Here is a 24648-nt window from a genome sequence, read left to right as displayed (position 1 = left end):
CTCCTCTCTCTCTCCTTTGCAGAACCCAGGAATGAACAGATCAGCCTTCACTCTGACGGGTGGAGTGTCTCCGCCCTCCTCCGCTCTTTAGTTTTTCCCTCTCGCCAACTTGACGCTCACGTACATCACCACCTTCCACTCGTAGACGTTTAAATTCACTTAAAGTGGGGCATCAAGCTGGCGGCGTGGCGCTAAATGGTCACGGCTTATTAACCCCAGATGAGTTCAGCTTGTGCTGACATTAAAAATATCACTTGCATAACTCATTCCATGCAGCATCATAGGTCTACAGGGAGTCACCTCCTTCAAATACCCCCCCCCCCCACACCCAAAAATGAAGTAACCTTCAGTGCCACTAAGGGTTTCTCGTTTGTCGTGGCTGTCTGTTCCAGGACGCATAAAACAGCGGGGAGCGGAGAGGCACATTTACATCCTGCTTTTAGTGCAATATAAATTTTGACACAAGCCGTTGGTGTGTCAGTATGCATTGGACTTTCTTTCCAGGGCTCAGTGTGTGCGTGTGTGTGTGTGTGTGTTAATTTGGGGCAGCAGCGCATGGGTGCACGGTGTGTCACTGCGCGTTGCTTTGCTCTAGGGTTAGTCTATTTAAATGCACACTGAAGGCAATGTTAGTCACCACTGGAGAGTAAGAGGAAACAGGAAGGGCAGATTTGAATAAAAACGTGGGATGGATAAGACTGGGCCAGAGAAGCTGAGGTACTGTGTGAGGTAGCTGTATGGACAGAAGGAAAAGGTAACAAGAGAGGGAAGGGGCAGGATTCCTCCAAGCTGGCACTGCAGCGTCCTGCAAATGCACTACAGGGTGGACAAAACCTCTGGGACACCCCATATTATGTAATTCAATTTATTAAAATGTGTATGTGTAGCCTCTGTGACAGAGCCCAGGATTCAACTGTTAGATTTTGTTGATGCAGCTTATAATTGTGTTAATTCTTCAGTGCCTGGAGGCATGTTGAGGGTCTCCTTGCTAACCCCTGTTCCTCTTGGCTGATGCCCTGTGTTTAACAGATACTGTTCCATCAAAGACCGAAAGACCCTGGATGCAGACCTGGACGCAATATTTGCTTAAAGGTCCCATGGCATGAACATTTCACTTTATGAGTTTTTTTAACATTAATATGAGTTCCCCCAGCCTGCCTATGGTCCCCCAGTGGCTAGAAATGGTGATAGGTGTAAACCGAGCCCTGGGCATCCTGCTCTGCCTTTGAGAAAATGAAAGCTCAGATGGGCCGATCTGGAGTCTTCTCCTTATGAGGAGATAAGGAGCAAGGTTACCCCCCCTTTCTCTGCTTTGCCCGCCCAGAGAATTTGGCCCACCCATGAGAGAGAGAGAGACATCATGGCTTTCAAACGAGCAAAGTTGTCAAGGCCACACCCCCCACTCTCCACCTTGCCCCCCCCCCCCTCTCTCCTGCTCAAGACACAGAAATGGCACATCCTAAGGAAAGCTCATTGTGGGACTGGCTCTAGTGCCTCTAATTCTGCACCAAAGTGGAATTTCGGGAAAGAGACTTCAGATACAGTATTAGGGGACCACTAAGGTCTATATAAAAGAGACTTCAGATACAGTATTAGGGGACCACTAAGGTCTATATAAAAGAGACTTCAGATACAGTATTAGGGGACCACTAAGGTCTATATAAAAGAGACTTCAGATACAGTATTAGGGGGGCTGGGTGGGGAAAGTGAGCAGCGCTTGTCCCTCCCTCATTACCACCACTGAGGTGCCCTTTAGCAAGGCCCTTAACCTCCAACCGCTCCAGTGGCCAGCAGATCAGACTGTGGTCGTACTGAGCAGCTTCCAGGTATGAATGTGGAACTGTGTGAATGTGATCAGGGCGTTCCTGCTAAAAGAGAGGCTGCTTCTCAGTGAACTTTCCCTGAATAAATAAAGGTTAAAAAAATAAATAAATGTAGGGCTGGGCAATATAGCGATATTATATTGATATTGTGATGTGAGACTGGATATCGTCTTAGATTTTAGATATTGCGATATGACACAAGTGTTATCTGTCCCTGGTTTTAATGGCTGGATTACAGTAAAGTGATGTCATTTTTTGAATTTACCAGACTGTTCTAGCTGTTCTATTATTTGCCTTTACCCACTTAATTATATACACAATGATAATTCATCAAAAATCTCATTGTGTAAATATTTTTTTGTAAGCACAAATTGTCTACCCTACAATATCGATATTGAGGTATCGTGATATTTGATTTTTCCCATATCACCCTAGCTCTATTCCAATGTGAGCATCATCAAGCTGGTTTATTGCAGGGCTATAGTATGGTGTTGCATTAGAATGTATGTTCCTGTTTGTGATCCACCCCAACGTAGAAGACAACAGCCTGAAGGTTAGCGTATGCCTCCGTGGGTCCAATGGGACAAACTCTAAAGAATCCCACAAACAGCCGTGCAAATTGCTGTTACGATAAAGACATTAATTCACAAAGCCTGTGTTACTTAATTATGTTAAATATTCTCAAGGATTCGTGTTGATCAACATCTGATTAGTAAATCTGGGGATTATTCCCTTTTTCCAGTCTCTTTAGGTGCATGTAAATGCAGCACGAGATGGATTAAACTACCAGTTCGTTGACACGGTGGCTCGTTTGTTATTCTATTATAATGTGCGATGATCAAGTTCTTTAATAAAAACTCAGAACGTGTAACGGTGGCTCATATTTTAATGGGACAGGTGATTAAAAATTAAAAATGTACTTACAGTCCGTTTCAAAGGTTGCTTTCGCATTTTTACGGTTTGAAAAATTGCAAAAAAACACAAACAAAAGCAGGCGTGGACGAGCTGTGGGGTACAGCTAAACAACAGATTTTTAATTTATAGCATATATTTTCACAGTTGCTTCAAATACTCTCAGATCAGATTATCCTCATATTGAACATTGGTAGAACACAACAGGAATAAGTTGAGTTCCCTCAAAGCAGTCCATGATGGCACAATCTCCAGTTCAAGGTGTATCCCTCTGCAGTTTACTTTTCAAGGTGAATTGGAAGAGACCAGACGAATCGTCCAAAGAAAAGTCATTTCCAAAGAGAGTCGAGGTTTGCTTCCAATATCGGACGCTCCCATGCCCTCACTTCTCCCAGCCTTTACCTCCTGGCTGAGTGGGCAACCTGAGCCCCACTAGGCCAGCCACTTCTTCTCGGCTGCGATCTCCCTTGCCGTGGTAAAGTTTGTGCAGGGCCAGGTGGGTCCTGTTCGACGCCAGCAAACACAGGTATGTGTGGGAGTCATGGTGGGCCTCCTGCTGGGCACGGCAGTACATTTCTCCTGTAACCTGTAACCGGAGGGAGAACGACAAAAATGAGCGAAGATCAAATGATGAACCGGATTGTAACATAATTAGACAACAAGCACAGTTTTGCTTGGTTTGCTAAATCAGTCACCATAGAGAAAAATATAATCAAGATAACATTTATGAAGAAAAGTCTTAAGGTCTAGCCGGTGGGCTACATGGAGTTAGCAATAATCCCAGTAACAGCCTATAAAACATAAACAAATGTGCCTTTATGACAGGCTTTTCTGCCTGAATGTTTTTGCTTCATCACCCATTAGTGATACACAGACAGTTTGCATTTGGTCCCTATAGAGTTCCACATATACGTTACAATGCCTTAGGGTATTTTCCAGAGCTGGGACAAATACACAATGACAGGCAAGTTGCTCCCAGCTATTTTTCGTCAGTGACTGCACATGCATTCGACCAGCCTGGTGAGCCATGTACTCCCGAGCATAAATAATACAAGCTTTAAGCCTATATGGTAAAAACCCCTTGGGCCTTCATTTGAACAAGCAGCTCGAGAAACAGACAGAATCACAAGCCCTCCCATGGACATGATGGCAGATAAGAGAAGTTATACAGTGGTGCTCATAAGTTTATGAACCCATGTTGAAGTTGACTAAAAAGAGGAATTAAAAAAAAAAAATCATCTTTTGGAAGTTGATCTTAATTAAAAAAATTAGGAAGAATCGGTGTCCTTAAAAGGTTGGATTTTTCCTAATTTTTTTAATTAAGGCATTAAGACCAATTTCCAAAAGATGATTTTTTTTTATTCCTCTTTTTAGTCAACTTTAGCATGGGTTCATAAACTTATGAGCACCACTTTACATATTAATTAAAATAAATATATAGTTACATTTAGGGTGCCCTTGACTGGAAAAACGTAAAGATGCTAAATTACTAAACAAATATAATACTTATTACACATACGTTTTTTTTTAAAACATAGCTATAAGTATATTATTTATCCCTGCAGATGAGTACAAATTCCTTGATAACCTAAAATCTATTGATCCTTAAATTGTTCATTTCACATCAACTCAGATGCCAGTAAACGAATGACTCGATGCTTTGTAACAACACGTTTAGTTAGTGAATTCATTATCTGACAGAGCACCTGCGTCTCTCGACACAGCGCTGTGCTAAGGCTGCGTTCATGTGCTGTCGGAATACTTCCTCACTGGAAAAAGTCACGTGAATGCCCACTGGTGTAGCAACAAGTCTGGGACAAAATCAAATCACTTACATAAAGCTTCAAACTGGAAATACATACTGGAAACAGCTACTGTTTACACGCTCTGAGCCATGATATATAATACATCTTATTTGTAACGTCCATGTTTTATCCCACATTACGACTTAAATGATCACACCGAAATCGGGAGATCGACTTCCCAACTCGGTAAATGGGTGAAAGGGGAACATCCGAGGAGCACGTGAATGCAGCATTAGGCTCATTTGCTGCTAGCTAATGTTAGCTTGTCCTTCTGCATCACAGTCACCTTGCGTGTTGCTTGTAAATATTACAAAGTTGGCAACGACAACACTCCAGTGTCATGATGGGCATTCTCCCTATTCCCGAGTTCGTAAACAGGCTGAAGGGCGAAAATTATGTATACTTCACTAGCAAAACGTTATCATTCAAGAGATGTCAGGTTAGCTAACGTTAGCCATTCACTTCCCATGCAGTTTGTAATGGTAGTTAAGCTAACTTCGCTACCGTTAGCTGAGACGCAGTTGGTGGTAAACTCGCCTTATTCTTACGAAACTGCTCCATAACATAGTTGTAGGCCGGTGACAGTTTGTACGTGGCTCCTTGCATGGCACGTAATTCTTTCAGTATTCCTCGGCAGACTCGTAGGGGTGGTAACAGCGTTGCCATCTCTGAACGGTGTTGTTGTGATCTGTGTGCGGCGCATGAAGCCAGGCATGCTCAATCCAACACCGGTCGATCAAACTACTGCAAATCGACCACAGGGCGGCGATATGTCCCACTAATAACAAGTTCACCACACATGTGATGCTTCTTTCCTAACAAACATTTCCCTGCAACAGTTTAAGGTAACGTGTTTTTAATTCAAAAATGTACACCGACTCAGCTGATCAGAATCAGCTTTAATGGCCAAGTAAGTGTGAACACGTACAGGGAATTTGACTCCGGCTTTTTGGTCATCTCAAAGCACATACACAGAAATAGACGGCTAAAAAACAAGGACATTCTGAATTAGTAAATATGCAGCGTAATGGCATGATAGCCAACCGTACGTTCTACTCTTTTGTGTGTACTTATTTTTCATCCAGTGTTCATCAAATTTCACCTTCCTTATCAACCCCTCCACCAGAGCTCTGTGTAAGAGTTATGGGGGTTAGGGTTAGTGTAGTGTGTAAACCAGGGCTCTTCAACGTCTTTTTAAGCCAAGGGCCCCTTAACTGAAAGAGTGACGGATCAGGGACAAATGAAGATGCATATTAAACTGGGCCTACAATAACGTTTAGGGCAGCTAAAGCCTTTATACATACTTTTTTTGCATGGAATACTAAGCTATTTAAATAATAATTGTTCGCATGATTTTAATGTTACACATACATGTGGCACAGTGAATTTTTATGATTAACTGTATCTGTGGGTGGCTATCTTAGAGACTACCTTACCTATAGACCAGTAAGCCTATCATCAATGAGGATTTATATTTGCTAATAATGTGTTAGAATGAATTTATGACATGTTTTTTTCAAATTTGACAATAATTTGGAGGCCCCCCTGCAGTGACTTTGAGGACCCCCTAGGGGTCCCAGACCCCCTGTTGAAGATCTCTGGTGTAAACGGTCCCTGGTTGTAGGAGCCCAGGGTAGGAGCACGCAAACATCTAATGAAAACGCTGCTAGAAGGAAACAACTGGCGTTTTCCCATCTTCCTTGAACTTGTGTAAAAGTGCTGGAACAGTAAAGCAGATGCCAGTGGCTGTACTAAGAGTTCACTCACAGGTGCAAAAGTATGTAAATTAGTAAAGGACATGCAAGTGCATCAACTTCCCTGGATAAATACAGTGTCAAAAATAATGTCAACTTGATATTTATCACCACACTTGTCCAGTATCCATTGGCTGTTAATTGTATTTTCAAATTCATGTTCACAGATGAAACTTTGGGAAAGCAGAGACTATTGAACGGGCCAGGGGACCATAGCGCTGCCTGCGTCGGTGGGTCAACGGAAGATCGTCCAAAAGAGACGAAAACGGTTTACCCTCGTTCACATTCGAAGCCTATTCACGTGGATTCCACCTTCAACTTCACTGTAAGGTAATTTGTTAATGTGCTTATGCATGATTCAAATACTGAACAGAATTTGCCTGAAAATGTTGCGCTCCTCACTCATCCTTACACACGCCACCTGTCACTGAAAAGACAATTGGGCTTGAGTTTGATTAAGTTAAGTAATTACTGTCTGATAAACGGGTCAGCAGAGGAGACAGAGGGGACTGTAATTATATTTTCTTCCAGGATCTGTCAGCATCTCTTTGTCTCCCTCTGTCTCTTTCCTACCTTTACTATAAATAACAACCTTAACATGGATAGAACTAAACTATACATGCATTCACTGAAGTCTTAGCTGTGGGAATAAATTCAAAGCAACTTCTTATGTCCCAGGGCCCAGTTTTTCTAATAATTTAATCTGGATCAAATTGATACAGATTTGGAAATCTCATGTTTTGCTATCCAGGATCACCTGATCCATCTTACTTTTATGCCTGATTTATTAAAGGAACATTGGATTGGATCACTGTGATCCAAATACCAAATTTCAGAACTAACAGTGTAGCCTACTGGCTTAGCAAAGAACAACAGGTAGGCAAAATACTGGTGGCCACAAATAGCCATTGTTTTTTTTTTATTTTAAGAAACAGAAACACCGTAATAAACAGAACCATTTTGCATTCTTTATTTTCTTATAATGTTTTTTTTGTTTACCATATCTCATTAGATGTGACATGCTTCACATATGCTTCAAATATGAAGAAATGTATATATCATCAGTAAATATTGACTTAATTTAAATAAAAAAAAACACTGATTTTATTTAGTTAGAAAAATCACAACTGAATCCACCCTTCTGATGGGATCAGGATAATCCTGTTTTTTTGGATCAAATAGATCCCAAACCGAGTTCAAAGTTTTGAAAAACCCCAAAGGGCAGGTTTGATCCAGATCAAATGTAAGATCGGATTACGTGATCTGATCTTAGTTCGGAATCCCTCTTTTGCTTTTGAAAAACCTATTTCCAAGATTTGATCCAATCCGGGATCCGAAATCCCGCTGGATTTCTTTTGAAAAACTGAGCCCTGAAGATAATAAATTAAGAGTGGTTTACCTCACAAGCCTCGATTACGCCTCCTGTACACAAGGTAGTGTCTTGTCTTTGTGGGCATGCCAAATGAAATGTAATTGGTTATGTATTTCCTTTAAATATATTTTGTCCATGGCATTCCTGATTGCAGAAACAGGGTGAAATATTTAGACGGAGACAGAACTTAGTATGGAGATCCACTGCAGTCTTTTGAAATCTTTTTAAAAGGAGCTTTTGACCACCTATCTTTGTGTGCTACTAGCTTTTGATTTGGGAGCTTGAGAACGGTCATCTGTCACCATAGCAACACAGAGTTTAGCTCAGGGCAAAATGCAGAGGAAAGGATCAGTCTGTTTTTCCACAATGCCACGGGAGAACCAAAATGCTTTTTAATGCTTTGTCTGATTGTTGCGCACCAAGAGCGTACAGCTGCTCCGTCACACAGAGCTCTGCTTTTGACTCATTAAAATGAACGTTGAATTATTCTGTAAGTGGATTACAGTAACATGATGCTGTTGGAGTGACACTGCAGAATGAAGCAGCGAATTTAAGGGCGGCAACTAACGATTATTTTCTCGATTAAACGATTAGTTGTTTGTTTGGTCTATAAAATGTCAGAAAATGGTGATAAATGTCGATCAGTGTTCCCCAAAAGCCCCAGATGACGTCCTCAAATGTCTTTTTTTTTTTTCTCCACAACTCAAAAGATATTCAATTTACTGTCACAGAGGAGAGAAGAAACCAGAAAATATTCACATTTAAAGCTACATTGTGTAAGAATTTCTCCCATCTAGCGGTGAAATTGTATATGACCACCAACTGAAAATTACTTTCTGGCCCCTCCCATTCCGAGCGCTTTTTAACTCCTACGGTGGCCGAACCCGAAATTAGCTCTTAGTATCTCCATTGTTTACACGCAGCTGTTCTAGCCACTCCAATATTAAAGATGCAGTAGGTAAGTCTTATAAAACTAACTTTCTGTCATATTTGCTGAAACTGACCCTATGATCCAGTAGAACTACATGAATTATGTAAAAAAAAAAAAAAAGACAGCTCCTCTGGCACCTCCTACAGCCTGTAGTGCCATTGGCAAAATTCCACCGCTCCCGGTCGATTTTCTCCAATCAGGGCCACAGGGGGGGTCTATCTGCCTGTCAATCACTGCTCAGGCACGTACACGCATATATAGCGTTCTCCCCACCCCCCCTCCCTGCGCACGAGCTGCAGAAAGGTTTCCCAAAACTCCGTGAATATTGGAGAGGCTTTTCAGAGGTGGCGTGGCTGCAGGATTTTAAAGATCTGAAGAAGGATGCAGACGTAGCCACATTTCCTCTCGACAGGTAACATAATTACCATGAATGATTTATCTTTCACTTGGTTATTAGTAGTCAAAAGTCCACAAAGCTACGTTGGTGAGGATGATAGTAACGTTTGTACAGTGGTCGGTCTGATGTGATGCTGAAATGGCTAACGGTAGCCTGCTAGTTAGCATCGTACTGTTGGTGAGTAAAGTTAACGTTGTGTTAGTGTTTAGTTATTGAACATGTTGTCTGACATGCCGGCAGTTCTGTCAAACTCCGTAGTGTGGGAGGGGCTTATGAGACGGTTTGGGCTGCAGCAGAAAGGGGGGAGGGACTGAGAAGTTGTCGATGTTCAAATTTGTTGGCAAAGTCCTGGATCTTCACAATCTTACCTACTGCAGCTTTAACTTTGTTCTTGTTGCTTTGCCTGTCGCGTTGTCGTTTTTAATTCTCTTTTAGCTTCCCTGGCGAGTAATCTCCCCCTGGCATTCGTCACGGTGCCGCTAGGTGTAAGAGGGCGGAGGTATGTCCCTCTTTGGCTAATGGATTTTAAAGATGGAGGCGCTACATGGCTGCCGTCATTCCAGCGAGTCGCTCCTATGTATTCTGAATGATTCTGAATGTCAGATTCTACGCTTACTAGAATACTTTGACTAGTTGGTGGAAGTAATTACACATGAATGAGCACATATTTGTTAAAGAACAAAGTTTTTTGCTCAGAATCAACTCAAAAAATGACACAATGTAGGTTAAAGAAGCTGGAATCAGAGTACTTTACTCTAAACCGATTAATTGTTTATCAAAATCTGAAAATGATCAAAAAAGCGATTGATTTAATAGTTAACAGCTAATCGATTAATCTTTGCGGCTCTAGAGAATTTGTCCGATGAGGTTCAAATTTGAGGTGTTGCACTGAATGCAGGTCACAGGTCATCAGACTGGTTGGTCCACATCAAGGGGCTACGCTTCTCCTCGGAACGCGTAGCTCCTATGGCGCCATTTTGATGCTAATAAGCCATCACCTTCCGTTAGCATCCCATTGACTCAAATTCATTTTTGGGCAACTTTGACAGCGAATAACTTTACATCTGAAGCGTTTAAAGACTCTATTTGTCCATTGTTTATTTCTAAAGAAACACGACAATGTATAAAAGGCTCCATTACCTTGTAGCTCACGTTATGGCTCCGTAGCAGACGCTTTTGTAAAAATAGGCTAACGATTGGGTCATAACCACGAGACTTACTGTCGCACAGTAGAGGAATTACCGTACAGTACAGGAGAAGCTCGCAGGCAGTTTGGACTTCCATTATCTGTTTAGGTTTAATTACTAATGTTAACTAGCATGTTAGTGATCAGTAATTAGCCTGTGCCTATGTTATCTCCTTACATATACCTACGCTCTCCGTCTCTGTAAGATTGGGAATGATTGAGATTTCTCTTGGCACAGCTACCAGAAGACTTACAACTTTCAGACAGGTTGCTCACGTCACATCTACGTCTTCAAGCTCAGTTGGAGGCTGCTCAGTAACGCTCAGCCAGCACCGGGAAAGTGCTTCTAATATCCTTCACTGGTCTCCGTCCAGAGACACGGCATCTGGTGGTCCAGTTTATATATACTGTCAATGGTCCATACAGTAGTCCCAGTGTTTCCAGTTATTTGTGTGTGTATTGATGATTGACTCTAGGGGGAGCCAGTCTCTTATCAGTTTCACACACCGGTTTGATTCCTGGATATTTGTTGAAAGGGACCCCTCTCCCTCTCCCCCTTCTCTTCATCTCTCTCTCTCTCTCTCTCTCTCTCTCTCTCTCTCTCTCTCTCTCTCTCTCTCTCTCTCTTTATCACTCTCTCTCTCTCTCCGCTCACACTCTTTCAATGAATACTAATGCAGCGAGTGGGCACACCTCCCTTCCTCCTATCTTTTTCGCAGGGATGGGCGGGAGAGGGGAGACAGAGCAATTCCAGCTCAGTATCCCGCCTCGTGAGGCAGGCAGTGCTTGACTAGCAGCAGCCCCCAATGCCCTTTTTTTCTCCCACTGAGCAATATTGGTGAGACTGTGCGTTGCTGCTGCAACAATGTCTAACCTGTGTGAGTGGCACGTGATATCAGACCAGAGTTGAGAGAGAGGAAAGGACATCTGTGCCTGCTTTTTTTTTTTTTTTTTTGTCATCTGGATGGGAAGTCTTTTTTGGGAGGAGAGACAGAAGAAAGCAGAAGGCAGCCGGGGAAGGGGAAAAACTGGCAATAGCCAATCCCCCCTTCCACACATAGTCTGGACACGACGGAGGCCACTGGAGTATTTGCTTTTATCTTTCGTTTTTTGTTCTTTTTTTTTCTCATCGCGCTGCTGGGAGGTGCTTTACCTTTTCATTTGCTTGCTCTCTCGGTCCTCTGTCTTCTCATCTATTTCGCCATTTACCTGGTCAACAATTTCTTCTATTTATGAGCCAAACAAGGAGGGAGAGATTGAGAGAGGCAGAGAGACAGAGAAAAAGAGAAAGAGGAGGGGGATTTATTTTTTTTGCCCCCTTATTCTCTTTTTGTCCCCTTCGTTCATTCCTCCCTCCCTCTCCATCGCTATCACTTGCAGCCCTTTCTATCCCTGTGCAACCCACGCTCCCTCCTCCCCTACTGCCTCCCTCCTCCTCCCCTACCGCCTCCCTCCTCCTCCTCCTCTCCACCACACCACTCCGCTCACTGTCCACCCGTAACTTTGGCTACTTTTTTGATTCCACCAGTGTTTTAATTTCCTTACTTAAAAAACCCCAACTCTTTTAATTGGCTTGCTTGTATTTTCTATTTACGCCTTTTTTTTCACTTTTGTACCTTTTCCTATCCCCCCCCCCCCTTCTCTTTTTTTCCTCCTACCATCCTATGCATCTTTTTTGGGCGATTCTTAATTCTAACCATAGGTAGGTCTATTTAGTGTTTAGTGTCTGTCTCAAAGTCTTTGTACCTTTTCTGTGTATGCAAGGTGTTTTGTGTGGGGTGCACACACACACGCACACATGCACACGCACACATGCACACACACACACACACACACACACACACTGGCCTACTACAGCTTTGGTTTAACCGTGGCTCTCAGCTGATTCTTGCTTCATGCCATGTCATCCTCACGTCCCTCTCTCCTTGCATACTTTAATCAGTGTTTCCTGACTCGGTCTTTTCTTTTTTGTTCTCCTCAAACCAAGACCACAGTGACTCATCAAGCAAGCACCTTTCTCCAGCCGTCATCACGGAACCACATTTTGACTGCCTCATTTTTATGTTGTTGCACAAAAAGTCTGTTCTTCCATTAAAACGTCTGAATTTCCCCCCTCTGTCACACACACACACACACACACACACACATGCACACCATCCTCCTCACATGTCCTTTTTAATTTGCTGTCATGCACATTGGGAGATGTCCAAAATTCCACATTGGTCCTGTAGAGGAAATGTACATTGTTATTAAAGCGAGGTGCGTTTAGGTATCCCCGCTTCATGTTTATCAGGTGAAGGTGAAACTGAGCAAAAGGCCTAATTCACCGGCGACAGCGCACCGTTGTTTCTAAAGCGCATTTGTAAAGCCAGCACTCGTCCGTTCTGTCGGGGTGTCATCTGTGTTTATACACTCCTCTACCTCCTTCTTTTTCTCTGCCCTGTTTTCCTCTCTCTCTCTCTCTCTCTCTCTCTCTCTCTCTCTCTCTCTCTCTCTCTCTGTCTGTCTGTCTTTTTCTGAACTGACTCTCATTCTGGCAGACAGACACACACAAGCACTCTAAGAGAATGGACTAGAGAAAATATTGGCTCTATCATCCAGAGGATTTTTCCCCTTTTTTTCCTCCACCATAATTTTCACTTTTTTCACTCACTTTGCTTCAAGCTTCAATCTATTTTCATCACCCTTTTTCTCCCGCCTGCATCTTTTTCTCTCTCTCCATCACTTCCTCCCTCTCACCCCCTCTGATTTGATCCACTTATTCATTTATCTGTTGTTCTTATTTTTATTTGCCGTCTCAACAAATGTCACGTCCTACCACTTTCACATCATTGATTTGCTTGCATCAGAGAAGAGTTGCTATTCATTTAGCATTTTGGTGACGTAGTTTTGCAATTCACCACCTCGGCTACTTCCATTTATTGAAATACAAGTGGCAGATTATTGAAAGATCTTTTGCATTTCAGAAGAAAAAAAAAATTAGCAAGTTGACTGCAGAGTAAGTGAATCATTTGGAGTGTGTGTGACTGTGTGTGGTGTGTGAGCAAAAGACAGGCACAGCAGTAGACGGATGCATAGCAAAGTGAATCAAACCACATAACTCATTTCCTTGTCCATCTCCTTTTTTTTCTTAAAAAAAATAAAAATATATATATATATATTTCCACTTTTTTTTTTTTCCTGAAGGAGATTTAACGCCTCTCCTCTTCATTACATGAAGATAATGGGAAGTGGGACTTTTGAGCAACCGTCACCATGATAAAGGCACTCTGGATATAGCTGTTTTCCTGTGGAATTACCCCCTTTAAATCCTGGATTTGATTCCAAATGAAAAAAAATTAACAATTATTAAAACTGTCAATTCAGGACGCCTTTTTTTTTTTAATTCTTTTTTTTGTAATGGATATTGAAGCTATTTCTATTTCATCTTTGAATTAAATGGTCTGTTGCATGTTTTGGGTGATGATTAATTGATGTAGATATTTAGCATAATATTTTTTGTCATTAACCCTGTGTGTGTGTGTGTGTGTGTGTTGCACGTTTTTTTTTTAATTTGGCAGATTATCAGAGATCAGTAATTTCCCTCACACTTCATAATTGACCCTTTTCTAGTTTTTCCCCCCACAAGCCTTTAATTCTCTTTAATTCTAATTATAAAAACACATGCGTACACTCAGATCTGATAACGTTTAAAAAAAAATAATTTTGAAATGAATCTCCATACTCCATCCTTGGTTTTGTACTTATTAGCCACTCTCCACCTGATGGAGCAGCCACTTCTGCCTATCAAATCATCTGTTCAGTGCTGCTCCACACTCTTATTTTAAGCTGAGGAGCGTGTGCGTACACTAGCATGAGAGGAATATGTAGGCAGATCAATAAAGTAATCTACATTCAGAGACAGAGTGCATTGCCCTTTTCTCAATGCAATTATTTTTATCTGCTGTTATTTCAAAGAACCAAAGTGCTTCACTGTGGGATAATGACAGTAAATCTCCTATTAGACTGTGTTGGAAGGAAATCTGGAGTCTGTCTGCAGCAAAATGCATTTCACACCCACTCTCTCTCTTTCTCTTTCTCTCTCGCTCTCACACACACACACACACACACACACACACACACACACACACACACACACACACACACACACACACACACACATATGCAGACACTTTATCCATCTATCCATCAGAGGTGCATCGACGATTGACCCCTTTTCTCTGATTAACTTTCCCATCATTTGGCTGACAGCAGTTTGGAATTGTACATTGTGTGTGTGTGTGTGTGTGTGTGTGTGCGTGTGTGCGCACGCCGCACAGTCAAGGTTACGGCTACGTACCCGTGAGTCCCACCTGGGACCTGCTCCCCTAACCCGGGACCATTACCCATTCTGCTCGGTGCTCTTGACACACATGTGACCCCTGTAGCCTATCTACAGATGAGCACTTAAGCCCAGGTAGTGTGTCAGAGCTGTCACGCTGCAAAATGGACAGCCAAAATGGAAATGGTCTCGGGTGAAAACGCTGCCTCTGACACATCTGACTCTGACTCACCGCTGTCTTTTTTTACTGTAACAATCACGAACAGGTTAAACTTGCTTTTGGCTGTAATATTCTTGACAACGTGGACAAAATGGACGGTGATGTGAACGTTATGTTCCACTTCGCTGGAAAGCTGCAACTGATACAGCTGATTTGGCTATGCAAAGAATGCTGATTTAAGTTGTAACCGATTGTTTCGTAGCTGGGTGTAGAGTGAGCAATCGCGGTCCAAATGAACAGTTTGGAAGATGGATATGGCTGAGCATCACTTACATGCAAATGTAGAGGCGATTTGTTGGCGGTCATGGCGGGACACGTCACTTTTTTTTGTCAGGTTCTGGATTGTATTTGGGATCATGAACCTTTGGAAAGTTCAAGGGGTTAAGCGAGCATCCGGAAAGCGTACCTCCTATGGGGAGATTCTGAGGCTAACAAGCCATCATCTTATGCTAGTATTCCATTGACTCCCATTCATTTTGGCGTCACTTTGACAGTGAATAACTTTACATCTGAAGCGTTTAAAGACTCTATTTGTCCATTGTTTATTTCTAAAGAAACACGAGAATGTATAAAAGGCTCCATTACCTTGTATCTCACGTTATGGCTCCGTAGCAGACGCTTTTGTAAAAATAGGCTAACGATTGTGTCATAACCAAGTGACTTTCTATCGCACAGTAGAGAAATTAGCGTATAGTACTAATAATACTCACACTCTCTGTCGCTGCAAGATTGGGAATGATTGAGATTTCTCTTGGCACAGCTACCAGAAGACTTACAACTTTCAGACAGGTTGCTCACGTCACATCTACGTTGTCACCGAAGAAGTGCTTCTAATTGACTTCACTGGTCTCCGTGGAAGTCTATGGCGTCGCTGTGTCCATTTCGTTTACCGTCTATGTGAAAGTCGCATCATGTTTTGTGCTAAATTAACGTTCCTGCCGAAAGTAACACCATAGTTAATGAACTGAAGTGTACTAGATGAATAATGTGTGTGTAAATATGGCCACCGAACTGTATTGAACAACAAATCAGTTGTGTTTGGTGATCGGGGGCACAAGCACATATTTCTAGCCTCCTCTCAATTTGTTAGTGTTGGAAAACCGCTTGATGCCAGAAGCTTACGTAAAAAAAAAATAAAAAATAAAAAAAAGGAGTCTGCCAAAAGTCTCCAAACAGAGCTTAAGAGATTTCATAGGCACCGTGTTTGCAGTCGTCATTGATAAACAGGCCAGGAGAGGAGACAGCAGGGGCTAAGGAGATTCATAATCCTGCCCCCTCTTCCTACTGATTCTCTCTCTGTCTCTCCTCCTCCCCATGTGCTACCTAATGAGACGACAATACGACTCCTGCGTCTGGCTCTGAGCACTGCATCTGCCTCAGTGAAACCAGCAGCAACACTCTCATTAGATATCTTATCTTCGAGTTACTTCCGCTCTGCTGTCGTCTAGGAATCGCCGCGCTCCAAAGCGGCGCTGCACGGGCCTCAGAAAACCTAAAACATGTTAAGGCGATTTGAGCTTGTAAGAGTGAGGTAGGAGTTCAAACTTAACACCTCGGATTCACATCTGTGCGACGCTGCGTGACGACCCCGTCCATCATCTTGTTAAATGAGCCAATCGGAGCTCTATCTATCCAAAGCTCGTAACTTTTCTGCAGTGTGTGTGTGTCAAAATCCTGTTCAACCGTTAGAGAGCGAGCAGGGCGCCTATGTGGGGCGGCTTAAAAAGTACGTCTCGATTTTTTATTGGCAGAGTATTCACTCCAAGCGAGCGGAATATGGGTCATGATCTGATATAAAAAGGCTATTCAATAATTCATCGGAGCTGATTAAGAGGACTTGTATCGACGCAGACGCTGTCCATGAGAAGTGATGGCAGTAGGCCTACACAGAGTGCACAGAAAAAGCAACATTTAGGCCCCTTTCGTGGGATTAGTCGAAGCGAAAACAGCCACGGTGTTTTTTTCTCTTCAAGTGAGCAGCGTAGGCCTTCTTTGATGTTTTAATCTGCTCGTACGTCCACACCGTTTGTTTCATGCGTCGACCGAAGTGGCGCACGAAACACGCGAGCAGTCTGATCACATGTCGCTGTGATTGTGTACATGTTGTGGGAGTTTGTGTGAGGGCCCATCAATCTATTAAATATGAAAAGTACAATCTGTTACCCCGCAGAGACTGGTCTATTATTCATCGACATGTTTCAATTAATCATTAATTTACCTAAAAGTATGGCCCACACTCTCCCCTTTTAATTTAGAGTAGACACTCCTATGGACTCACAGGGGGAGTATGTGCACGGTGTATGAGTTATGTATAATCTGGATTAATAGAAGCTATTAATTCTTCTTCTGATCTAGTACATACTGTATTTGGGCGGTTGTTGGGGATGAAGGCAGAGACAATTTAGTACTACAGTACATTTGGAAAAGGAAATGTATTATTTATGGCCTGGATTCTCCTCAAATTAGTTATATCCCCTGCACCCACGCTTGCACGCACACACGTTTACTTAGGTCACTTTTTGGGGACATTACATAGACTTACGTTTGTGGAGACTAACCCTAACCTTAACCACTGCCCCCCAAAATCTGCCTCTTCCCAATTGGGGACACGGCTTTTGTTTCCCAATTGGACAAGCCATCCCCAATTAACTAATCTTGTAGTCTGAAATGTGTCCCCAAAGGTTGCCTAAATCAGGAACACATACGCACACACACACACGCACACACACACACACACACACACACACACACACACACACACACACACACACACACACACACACACACACACACACACACACACACACACACACACACACACGGGAGTTGTGAGATGCATTTAAATAAATTAAGGAGAGAGGCACTTTGTTTTTTTTGTGCAGAAATAGCCTTTGGATTGTAAACAATAATACAGAGAGCTGTATTCAGATTGAGTTATGCATTTTTTTAAACCGCCTTATTTAGTCTTTATAAAGTCTTCATAGGGGAGCAGGTCAGAGGTCGGACGCCGTGCCAAAGCGCAGTATACTGTAGTTTTATTAGAGTCCGTCTGACTGCGACCTGCTTCTAACCCTCTGTCCCCCCTCTTCCCTCTGCAATAACAGACTGGCGGACGTCAGAAAAGCACGCAACGCCAAACGTCTCTTCGGAGGAGCGAAGGGGAGAACAGAAGTGAAGCTGCTCCTGTGGAGTACAATTAACTCGAAATTGCTGCTTTACCCTCTTGACCCGTCGAGGATTTTACCTAAAACTGCTGTGAGTTCCCCAGCGCCAACTCCTTGTTCGCAATCAACACTGAAAGGATTATGATGTGGAGAGATAAATGCTCAGCAATGCAGCCTCAATTTTCTTTTTAAATCTTACCTCTCATTTATGAACATCTGTATTTGCTTGAAAACGTAATTCAATTGATCATGGCGACTAAAACACATTTATTTCATAAAGTGCAGCTGATTAGAGCTAATAACCTAACACATTTCAGGAAGCGTTTCACTTTACTTGTGTTGAGAGCTTTTTTTTTTTATTATAATTTTTGTGCTCACATTTTCTGCATTTTAAAACGACAGTTAACCCCCAGAATCCAGATTACATATTTTTCCTCTTACCTGTTGTGCTATTCATGAATCTAGATTAGTTTTGGTGTGAGTTGCCCAGTGTTGGAGATGTCTGCTCGTGCTCGAGACAGCGCGAGATGTAAACATTGGGGGGGCGTCCTCAGGTGAGCTAGTAGCAAGGGGGTAAGGGGGCATCCGAAAAGCGTACCTCCTATGGGGAGATTCTGAGGCTAACAAGCCATCACCTCCTGCTAGCATTCCATTGACTCCTATTCATTTTGGCGTCACTTTGACAGCGAATAACTTTACATCTGAAGAGTTTAAAGACTGTATTTGTCCGTTGTTTAGTTCTAAAGAAACACGACAATGTATAAAAGGCTCCATTACCTTGTATCTCACGTTATGGCTCCGTAGCAGACGCTTTTGTGAAAATAGGCTAACGATTGTGTCATAACTACACTTTCTGTCGCACAGTAGAGGAATTACCGTATAGTACAGGAGAAGCTTGCAGGCAATCGGGGGGACGTGGAGGCATATAGTCAAAATGACAAAATAATTAATCAGTATACTTACCAAAAGTTGCTCCTGCTCCTACACTCATGGACAGCTCCTACTCACGCTCTCCGTCTCTGTAAGATTGGGAATGATTGAGATTTCTCTCGGCACAGCTACCAGAAGACTTCACACTTCCAGACTGCTCACGTCACATCTACGTCGTCAAGCTCAGTTTGAGGCTGCGCAGTACGCTCAGCCATTACCGGAAAAGTGCTTCTAATTGACTTCACTGGTCTCCGTAGAAGTCTACGGCGTTGCTTTGTCCATTTATTTAACCGTCTATGGCTAGCAGTATCCGTTAGCTACAGCTACAGCTCAGCTGAAGGAGGACGAGCCTCCCGTCCATGCGTACGCTTCCGTCTGTGCGGGGTGATACAGTTGGTGTGTGTAGTTTGGTAGACAAAAAAATAGTTTTTGACATGAAACTGCTCACAACTAGGGTTGGGTATTGTTTGGATTTTTCCGATTCCGATGCCGAACCGGTACTTTTAAAACGATTCCGATTCCTAAACCGATTCTTGAAAAACTGAAAAATGACATCAAAGATGTAATATGTTTACTAGCGATCATGTGCAGTCAGTGAATGGTTAATATGCTTTTACGTCCGTTTTGGTGAGCCCAGAGGGAAAATATGGCATTTTAAAAGTAGCTTACATATACGGTAGCTAGCTAAAGGTAGACGACAAGAGAAAGTGTGATATTTCTATGTCCGTTTCGGAGTGACAGAGGGAAAATATTTCAGTCGACACATTAAGTGGAACCAAAATGAGGAACTGAGAATGCTCTAATCCAGTCCGATCCGGGGGGGGGGGGGGGGGGGGGGGGGGGGGGGGGGGGGGGGTACCGGGCTGGGTTTTTGGGAACCGGGTCTTGATCTCTGGGAAGGAAACATTGCTGTTGAGTTGTTCAAATGTATTTCTTGGGCTCCTTGAGCACCACAAGCCGAGTGCCATCTACTTCCATCACATTGAGAAGGCAGACATCTCCAACACACCAAAACATGCTAGATTGCTAAATAGCACTACAGGTAAAAGGAAAATATGTGTATATATATACATTTTTTTTTTATTTTGGGGTGAGCTGTCCCATTAACAGCTGGAAATGAACGTGACGTTTTCTCTTTTCAGCTCTTTTGATTAATAATTGTGCAGTCAGAGAGCAAACCATTATGACAGGAACTCCCAATTAGAATATTTTAAGATACAATAGCTGCTAACAATCAATGCACGTGTTGTCTTTTCTCTTGTGTTGATTGTAGTTCAGCCTCCCTCAGTCTGAGGCTATGAGAGGGAGAGAGGAGTCCCAGGCCGCACCATCATGCTACTTCTGAGATGCTGGGATGAGACTTTGGCTGGCAAAACACAAGGTAAGACAATATTGATGCATGAGGAATCTCTACAACTCGAGCTGTTGCTTAGTTTTCTGGCGTCGTGTCCATGCAGAGAAGCGCTGGAACATCCCGTCTTATCTGGCCTGTGTGTGTGTTTGTGCGTCTGCTGCTTCCCTAAATGTGCGCCTTTCCTGAAGCTCAGTGATGAATGGTCTAAGACTTCTAAAGGCTTTTTTTGCTTTGTATCTCACGCCAGGATTGCTTGAGGGTCAGGATAATGGTTCAAGGTGGAGCCTCCAGATGAATGGTTTAATCCTGGGTTTTTAGCACAGTGTGCACTTTGATCAGTGGTGTGCATCAGCGCGTGGACGATCAACCCCGACCCAGCCCCTATCGACTATTGGCTTAATTTGCATGGCTCTGAAGGCATTGATCAGGCAATTAAAGGATTTGTTGAATGATGATTTTTGTGGTCGGAAGCGTGCGACCATTTGGAAGTGTTAGCGTTCGTGCTCTGTTGTACTGTACGAAGGAGGGAGAGAGACGGTGCGTTTTTTGTGATAAGATAAAAGAAGACATCATTCTCTCTCTGTCCCAGGACCAGATTACACAGAGCAAATGTATTTGCCACAGGGGCCCCACGAGAGGCCATTATCATATCAGCACATTCCATCGTTTTCTCATACATTCATCTCCTCACTCCTCGGTGCTAAGCTTTTTTTTTTTTTTTTCCAAACTCTTCTGCTGTTGCTTCTCCTTTTTCTTCTTTTCCCTCCCTCTTTTTTAGTCCCTTCCCGTGCACGATTAATCAGCCGTGACGTTTAAGAGACTGAGTCTCGGTGCAGAGGAGCGAGACTGAGAAACTAAATTTCTTATTTGTTGGTTTTTTTAATGACGGGAGGCACTAGTTGTTGTGGTATGTAGGAGTGATGGACTGTGCACACACTGTGTGAGCACACCACAAATGCTGCCGTTACACAGTTACTCCCATTACTTTAAACCAGCAGCAGAGCGACAGTGCAGCTTCGTAATAAAGTGCCTCTGACTCGGCCTTCTGTCGTTAGCTGAAAGTCACACAGCTGCCTCGGCAAACGCTGACGCTGCACATTGCCTACATATTGCCTTACGTCATAAAGCATTACCATATAGATGAATTAACAGTGGAGGTGAATCTCATAAGAAATCATACTTACAGTTACAGATTATTCAAGTCCAGCAAGCTTGCTGCTCTTACATAAACTGTTACGAAAATGCACTGGTTGGAATAATGGTTAAAAGGAGGACCTATTACATTAATAATGTCTCATGAGTTTTTTAAAAAGCTTCATCTCCAACTCTTGTGCACCTAACCTAAATGAGATTTTGGCCCCTCATTACGCCACCACCACTCGGTGCCATTATTTAAGTGCAGCGCTCATTTTTCAGTCCAATCCAATTAACAACAGACTCTTATTTAGACTCTGGGAGCCCACGTCATCGCTCATGTCCAATGCACAAAACTGGTAGAATATTATATTCAGGCTACAATCTTTTGATGTGTGAAATACAGTATGAAATATATTTTCGGATCACCTTTCTCCTTCCAGCTGATGTACAGAATGTAATTAAGCGTAACAGTGAGATAAATGAGCACCTCTTGGGTATATATATATATTTCTTCCTCCTTTAGTGTTTTTTTTTTAATGTCTGTTGTTGCATTTTTCTGCCAAATAGGCCAGTATGTTTATGTGCTTATTTTGGGACAGTATTTATGACTGACATCATTCGTCTTTGCATGCCTTTTTCTTTTATTTATTTATTTTTTTACACACACAGAAAGAGTGTTGAAAGAGGATGTTTTTTTTCTCTTTTCCTTCGACTGTGCTTTTTTTTTCTAAATTCAAGCAAATTTAAGAGACGGGGATTTAGGAGGCTTTTGATGAAGAAAAGGACAGCAGAAAAGAAACAAGGACAGGAAGTGTTTTGGTAGTTGTGACGTGGAGTAGAGGATAGAAAGACTGCACCTGTGGGTTTTTCTCAGGAAGACAATGACTTCTGATGTGCCTGTGCTGCTGTCTATTCAGTTTTATCACCATTTGCAAAATGACTCAAATCTCATTAATTCAATAACTCAGTCTTATTCAAAGAAACTTTTCAGGCATGGCAAAACTCGCCCCGGCTTGTTTCTGTTTGTAATGAATTACAATCTTATTGTTGCACCTAGGCTTCGCCGATGTTCAATTATCTTGTAATTGAATAAACTTGTAAGATACTGCAGCGGGGTGAATGTAAGTCTCTGCTGGCTTATTTATCTCTGAGTAATGCTATCATTTAATATTAATTACATTTGGACCATAAGACCACGTTTTGGGCTTGACCTGAAAATACAGCTAAGATCTGTGCGGTGGCATCGATTGGGTTGCAAAAACAGCAGATCAATACAGCTTAACTCATCCTTGTCTCCAGCAGCGGAGCAGTAACATAAGTCACCTGGATAAGGGCCCGCAGATCCAGTCATTAGCTGAGCGCTGCACTTCCAACATTTGCTTTGGTGGCATCTGTTATTTTCTGGCACGTTCTCAGATGCTGCTGTGAGGAGGCGTCAGGTGCCGTCAGTGTTTGTGCTCAAGTTTTTGGCTAGATCTAATAGGGCTGGGCAATATACCTATATCGAGACATGAGACTAGATATCCTCTTAGATTTTGAATATCGTCATATAGTGATATGACACAAGTGGTGTCTTTTCCTGGTTTTGAAGGCTGCATTACAGTAAAGTTACCAGACTGTTCTAGCTGTCCTACTATTTACCTTTACCCACTTAGTCGTTATATCCATGGTAGGCTCGCATTGCCAGACCTTCCTCCACAGCGCTGCGGAGGAGGCTCTGGCTAGTCCACACAGCATTCCTGGGTGGGAGAAAAACGTGCTCTGGTTTATTGGCATTTCTTTAAACCAATCACAATCGTCATGGGCGGCGCTAAGCTCCGGACGGAGCAACGGCGCCTTTTGCAACATAGCCTCGGGAAGGAACTTGTTTTGGTGGAACGTGTGTACGTTCAAAGGTTGTTTTAGTTGTGCAACAGAAAACTCAGATTGGACAGATAGTCTAGCTAGCTGTCTGGATTTACCCTGCAGAGATCTGAGGAGCAGTTAACCATAGTCCTCATATATCCACTGGAGTTTAAAATTACAACACAAAGGAAGCCCCAAGGCAATGGATATCTGGCCTAAATGAGTGAAATCCGGCGGCAACAGAGCAATCCTGGAAGTGGAACGTCGAGGATGTAGACTATATCCATGGTACTGATGATTATTTATCACAAATCTAATCTATAGCACCAATTGTCAACCCTACAATATCGTTGCAATATTGACATTAAGATATTTGGTGAACAATATGGTGATATGGGATTTTTCTCCATATAGCCTAGCCATAAGATCTAATGGTGAAACGATAAGTCGCTCAACAGGCATTTAATAGACAGCTCAGTGTTTCCTCTATGTTGATTTGACCATGGCGGCCCCCCACGGCAACATTTCTGCCCCCCCACAGTATCAGAAACAGGGCGGCATTGTTAGAGTGCATGTCGGAGAATAGCGCGGTCACACGAGGATAACTAGCCAGTTGAGATGGTGTGTGTGTACGTCCTTGAGAAGTGTAAGTGGTATAACGTCTGTTGTCAGTTTATTTAAGCCTGGTCTTGCAAATATAAATTAACTGCTGATTGTCGTTGTTTGTGTTCTTCACCTGCTAGCTAAATTGCACGTGGCTGTTGATTCGATATAATAGCGATTGCTCAAGTTTGTATTTGAGGTGCATTATTTACATGCTGTAGTGACACTGCATTAAGATAATGTAATTAATAGTGGGTTTATTGTTATTTGCTACAGAATGCTTAGCCTATATGTCAAGATCCAAGTTGGCCTATAAAGTAACTCAAAAAACACAGTTCAATCATAACTGAAAATATGCCTCATTGTGTGTGAATAGAGGTGAATAAATATATTAGTTTGTGTTGCAGCCAAGTGTCAGCTCCGTTTCATGGGGTTGGAGGGGGGAGAAGAGGACCTGCCCCCACTGCTAAGAAAAAATCCTAAAGGAAACACTGCAGCCGTTTGAAAAGAAAAAAAACAAAAACAGTAATTAACCATGGAATAATGTTAACATATGTTGATTCCAGCCTCTCATGTGCAAGGCTTTGCTGCTCCCTTTAAGATTTGTATCATTGTAAAGTGAATTTGGGCTGGTCGTTTAACAAAACAAGCGATCTGAAGATGTCACCTTGGCTTGTAGTCTGGAAGATGGCCATATTTTAGTTCTAGACTTAACCAGCAGTTTCAAATCAAGACAGCTACGCCCACCTCCTTAACAGGATAATGCTGCCATAGCTGTGGGCTAAAACTTGACCCGTTTTTTTTTTTTTTATGCCTATATTTGTTTTTGGGAAATTGGCCGCATCATGAAAAGTATGCTGAATTAGTTATGGACCTTTCTCACAGCAGACATTT

The 24648-nt window shown here is 42.5% G+C and overlaps 3 protein-coding genes across 5 annotated transcripts in view; 1 reads left to right on the top strand and 2 right to left on the bottom strand.

The window, feature by feature from the left end:
- Window positions 1-248, bottom strand: part of LOC120574083 (heme-binding protein 1-like) — a 7748-nt gene extending 7500 nt beyond the window's left edge. The window contains exon 1 of the mRNA XM_039824149.1: window positions 1-248. This exon is cut by the window's left edge and continues 364 nt beyond it. The gene's annotated coding sequence lies outside the window, so the exon portion shown is untranslated.
- A 2443-nt stretch (window positions 249-2691) lies between these two features.
- fmc1 (formation of mitochondrial complex V assembly factor 1 homolog) lies at window positions 2692-5276 on the bottom strand. The gene is made up of 2 exons (XM_039824148.1): window positions 5078-5276; window positions 2692-3321 (listed from the first exon to the last, which is right to left on the bottom strand). The coding sequence occupies exons 1-2, from the start codon at window positions 5204-5206 to the stop codon at window positions 3118-3120; spliced, it is 333 nt and encodes a 110-aa protein (XP_039680082.1). The 5' UTR covers window positions 5207-5276; the 3' UTR covers window positions 2692-3117.
- Window positions 5277-6278: 1002 nt separating this feature from the next.
- Window positions 6279-24648, top strand: part of LOC120574081 (glutamate receptor ionotropic, NMDA 2B) — a 176798-nt gene continuing 158428 nt past the window's right edge. The window contains exons 1-4 of one of the 3 annotated variants that reach the window (XM_039824145.1): window positions 6279-6317; window positions 6462-6624; window positions 17826-17976; window positions 20089-20196. In XM_039824145.1, coding sequence (XP_039680079.1) covers window positions 20170-20196 — 27 coding nt within the window. In that variant the 5' untranslated portion in view covers window positions 6279-6317; window positions 6462-6624; window positions 17826-17976; window positions 20089-20169. Of the gene's footprint in view, window positions 6318-6461; window positions 6625-11152; window positions 11883-17825; window positions 17977-20088; window positions 20197-24648 lie in introns of those variants that run through there. The other 2 variants (XM_039824147.1, XM_039824146.1) reach the window with 2 other exon arrangements.

The sequence above is a fragment of the Perca fluviatilis genome, chromosome 15 (assembly GCF_010015445.1).
Source record: "Perca fluviatilis chromosome 15, GENO_Pfluv_1.0, whole genome shotgun sequence".
NCBI lineage: Eukaryota > Metazoa > Chordata > Actinopteri > Perciformes > Percidae > Perca > Perca fluviatilis.
This window is presented reverse-complemented; position numbering and strand designations above follow the sequence as displayed.

What these genes read in the sequence shown, in the direction of transcription:
- fmc1 (XM_039824148.1), bottom strand. Translation starts at nt 5,206, where the DNA reads ATGGCAACGCTGTTACCACCCCTACGAGTCTGCCGAGGAATACTGAAA. An exon ending in AGCAGTTTCGTAAGAATAAG is followed by an intron (nt 3,322 to 5,077) that starts GCGAGTTTACCA and finishes CTCCGGTTACAG; the next exon opens with GTTACAGGAGAAATGTACTG.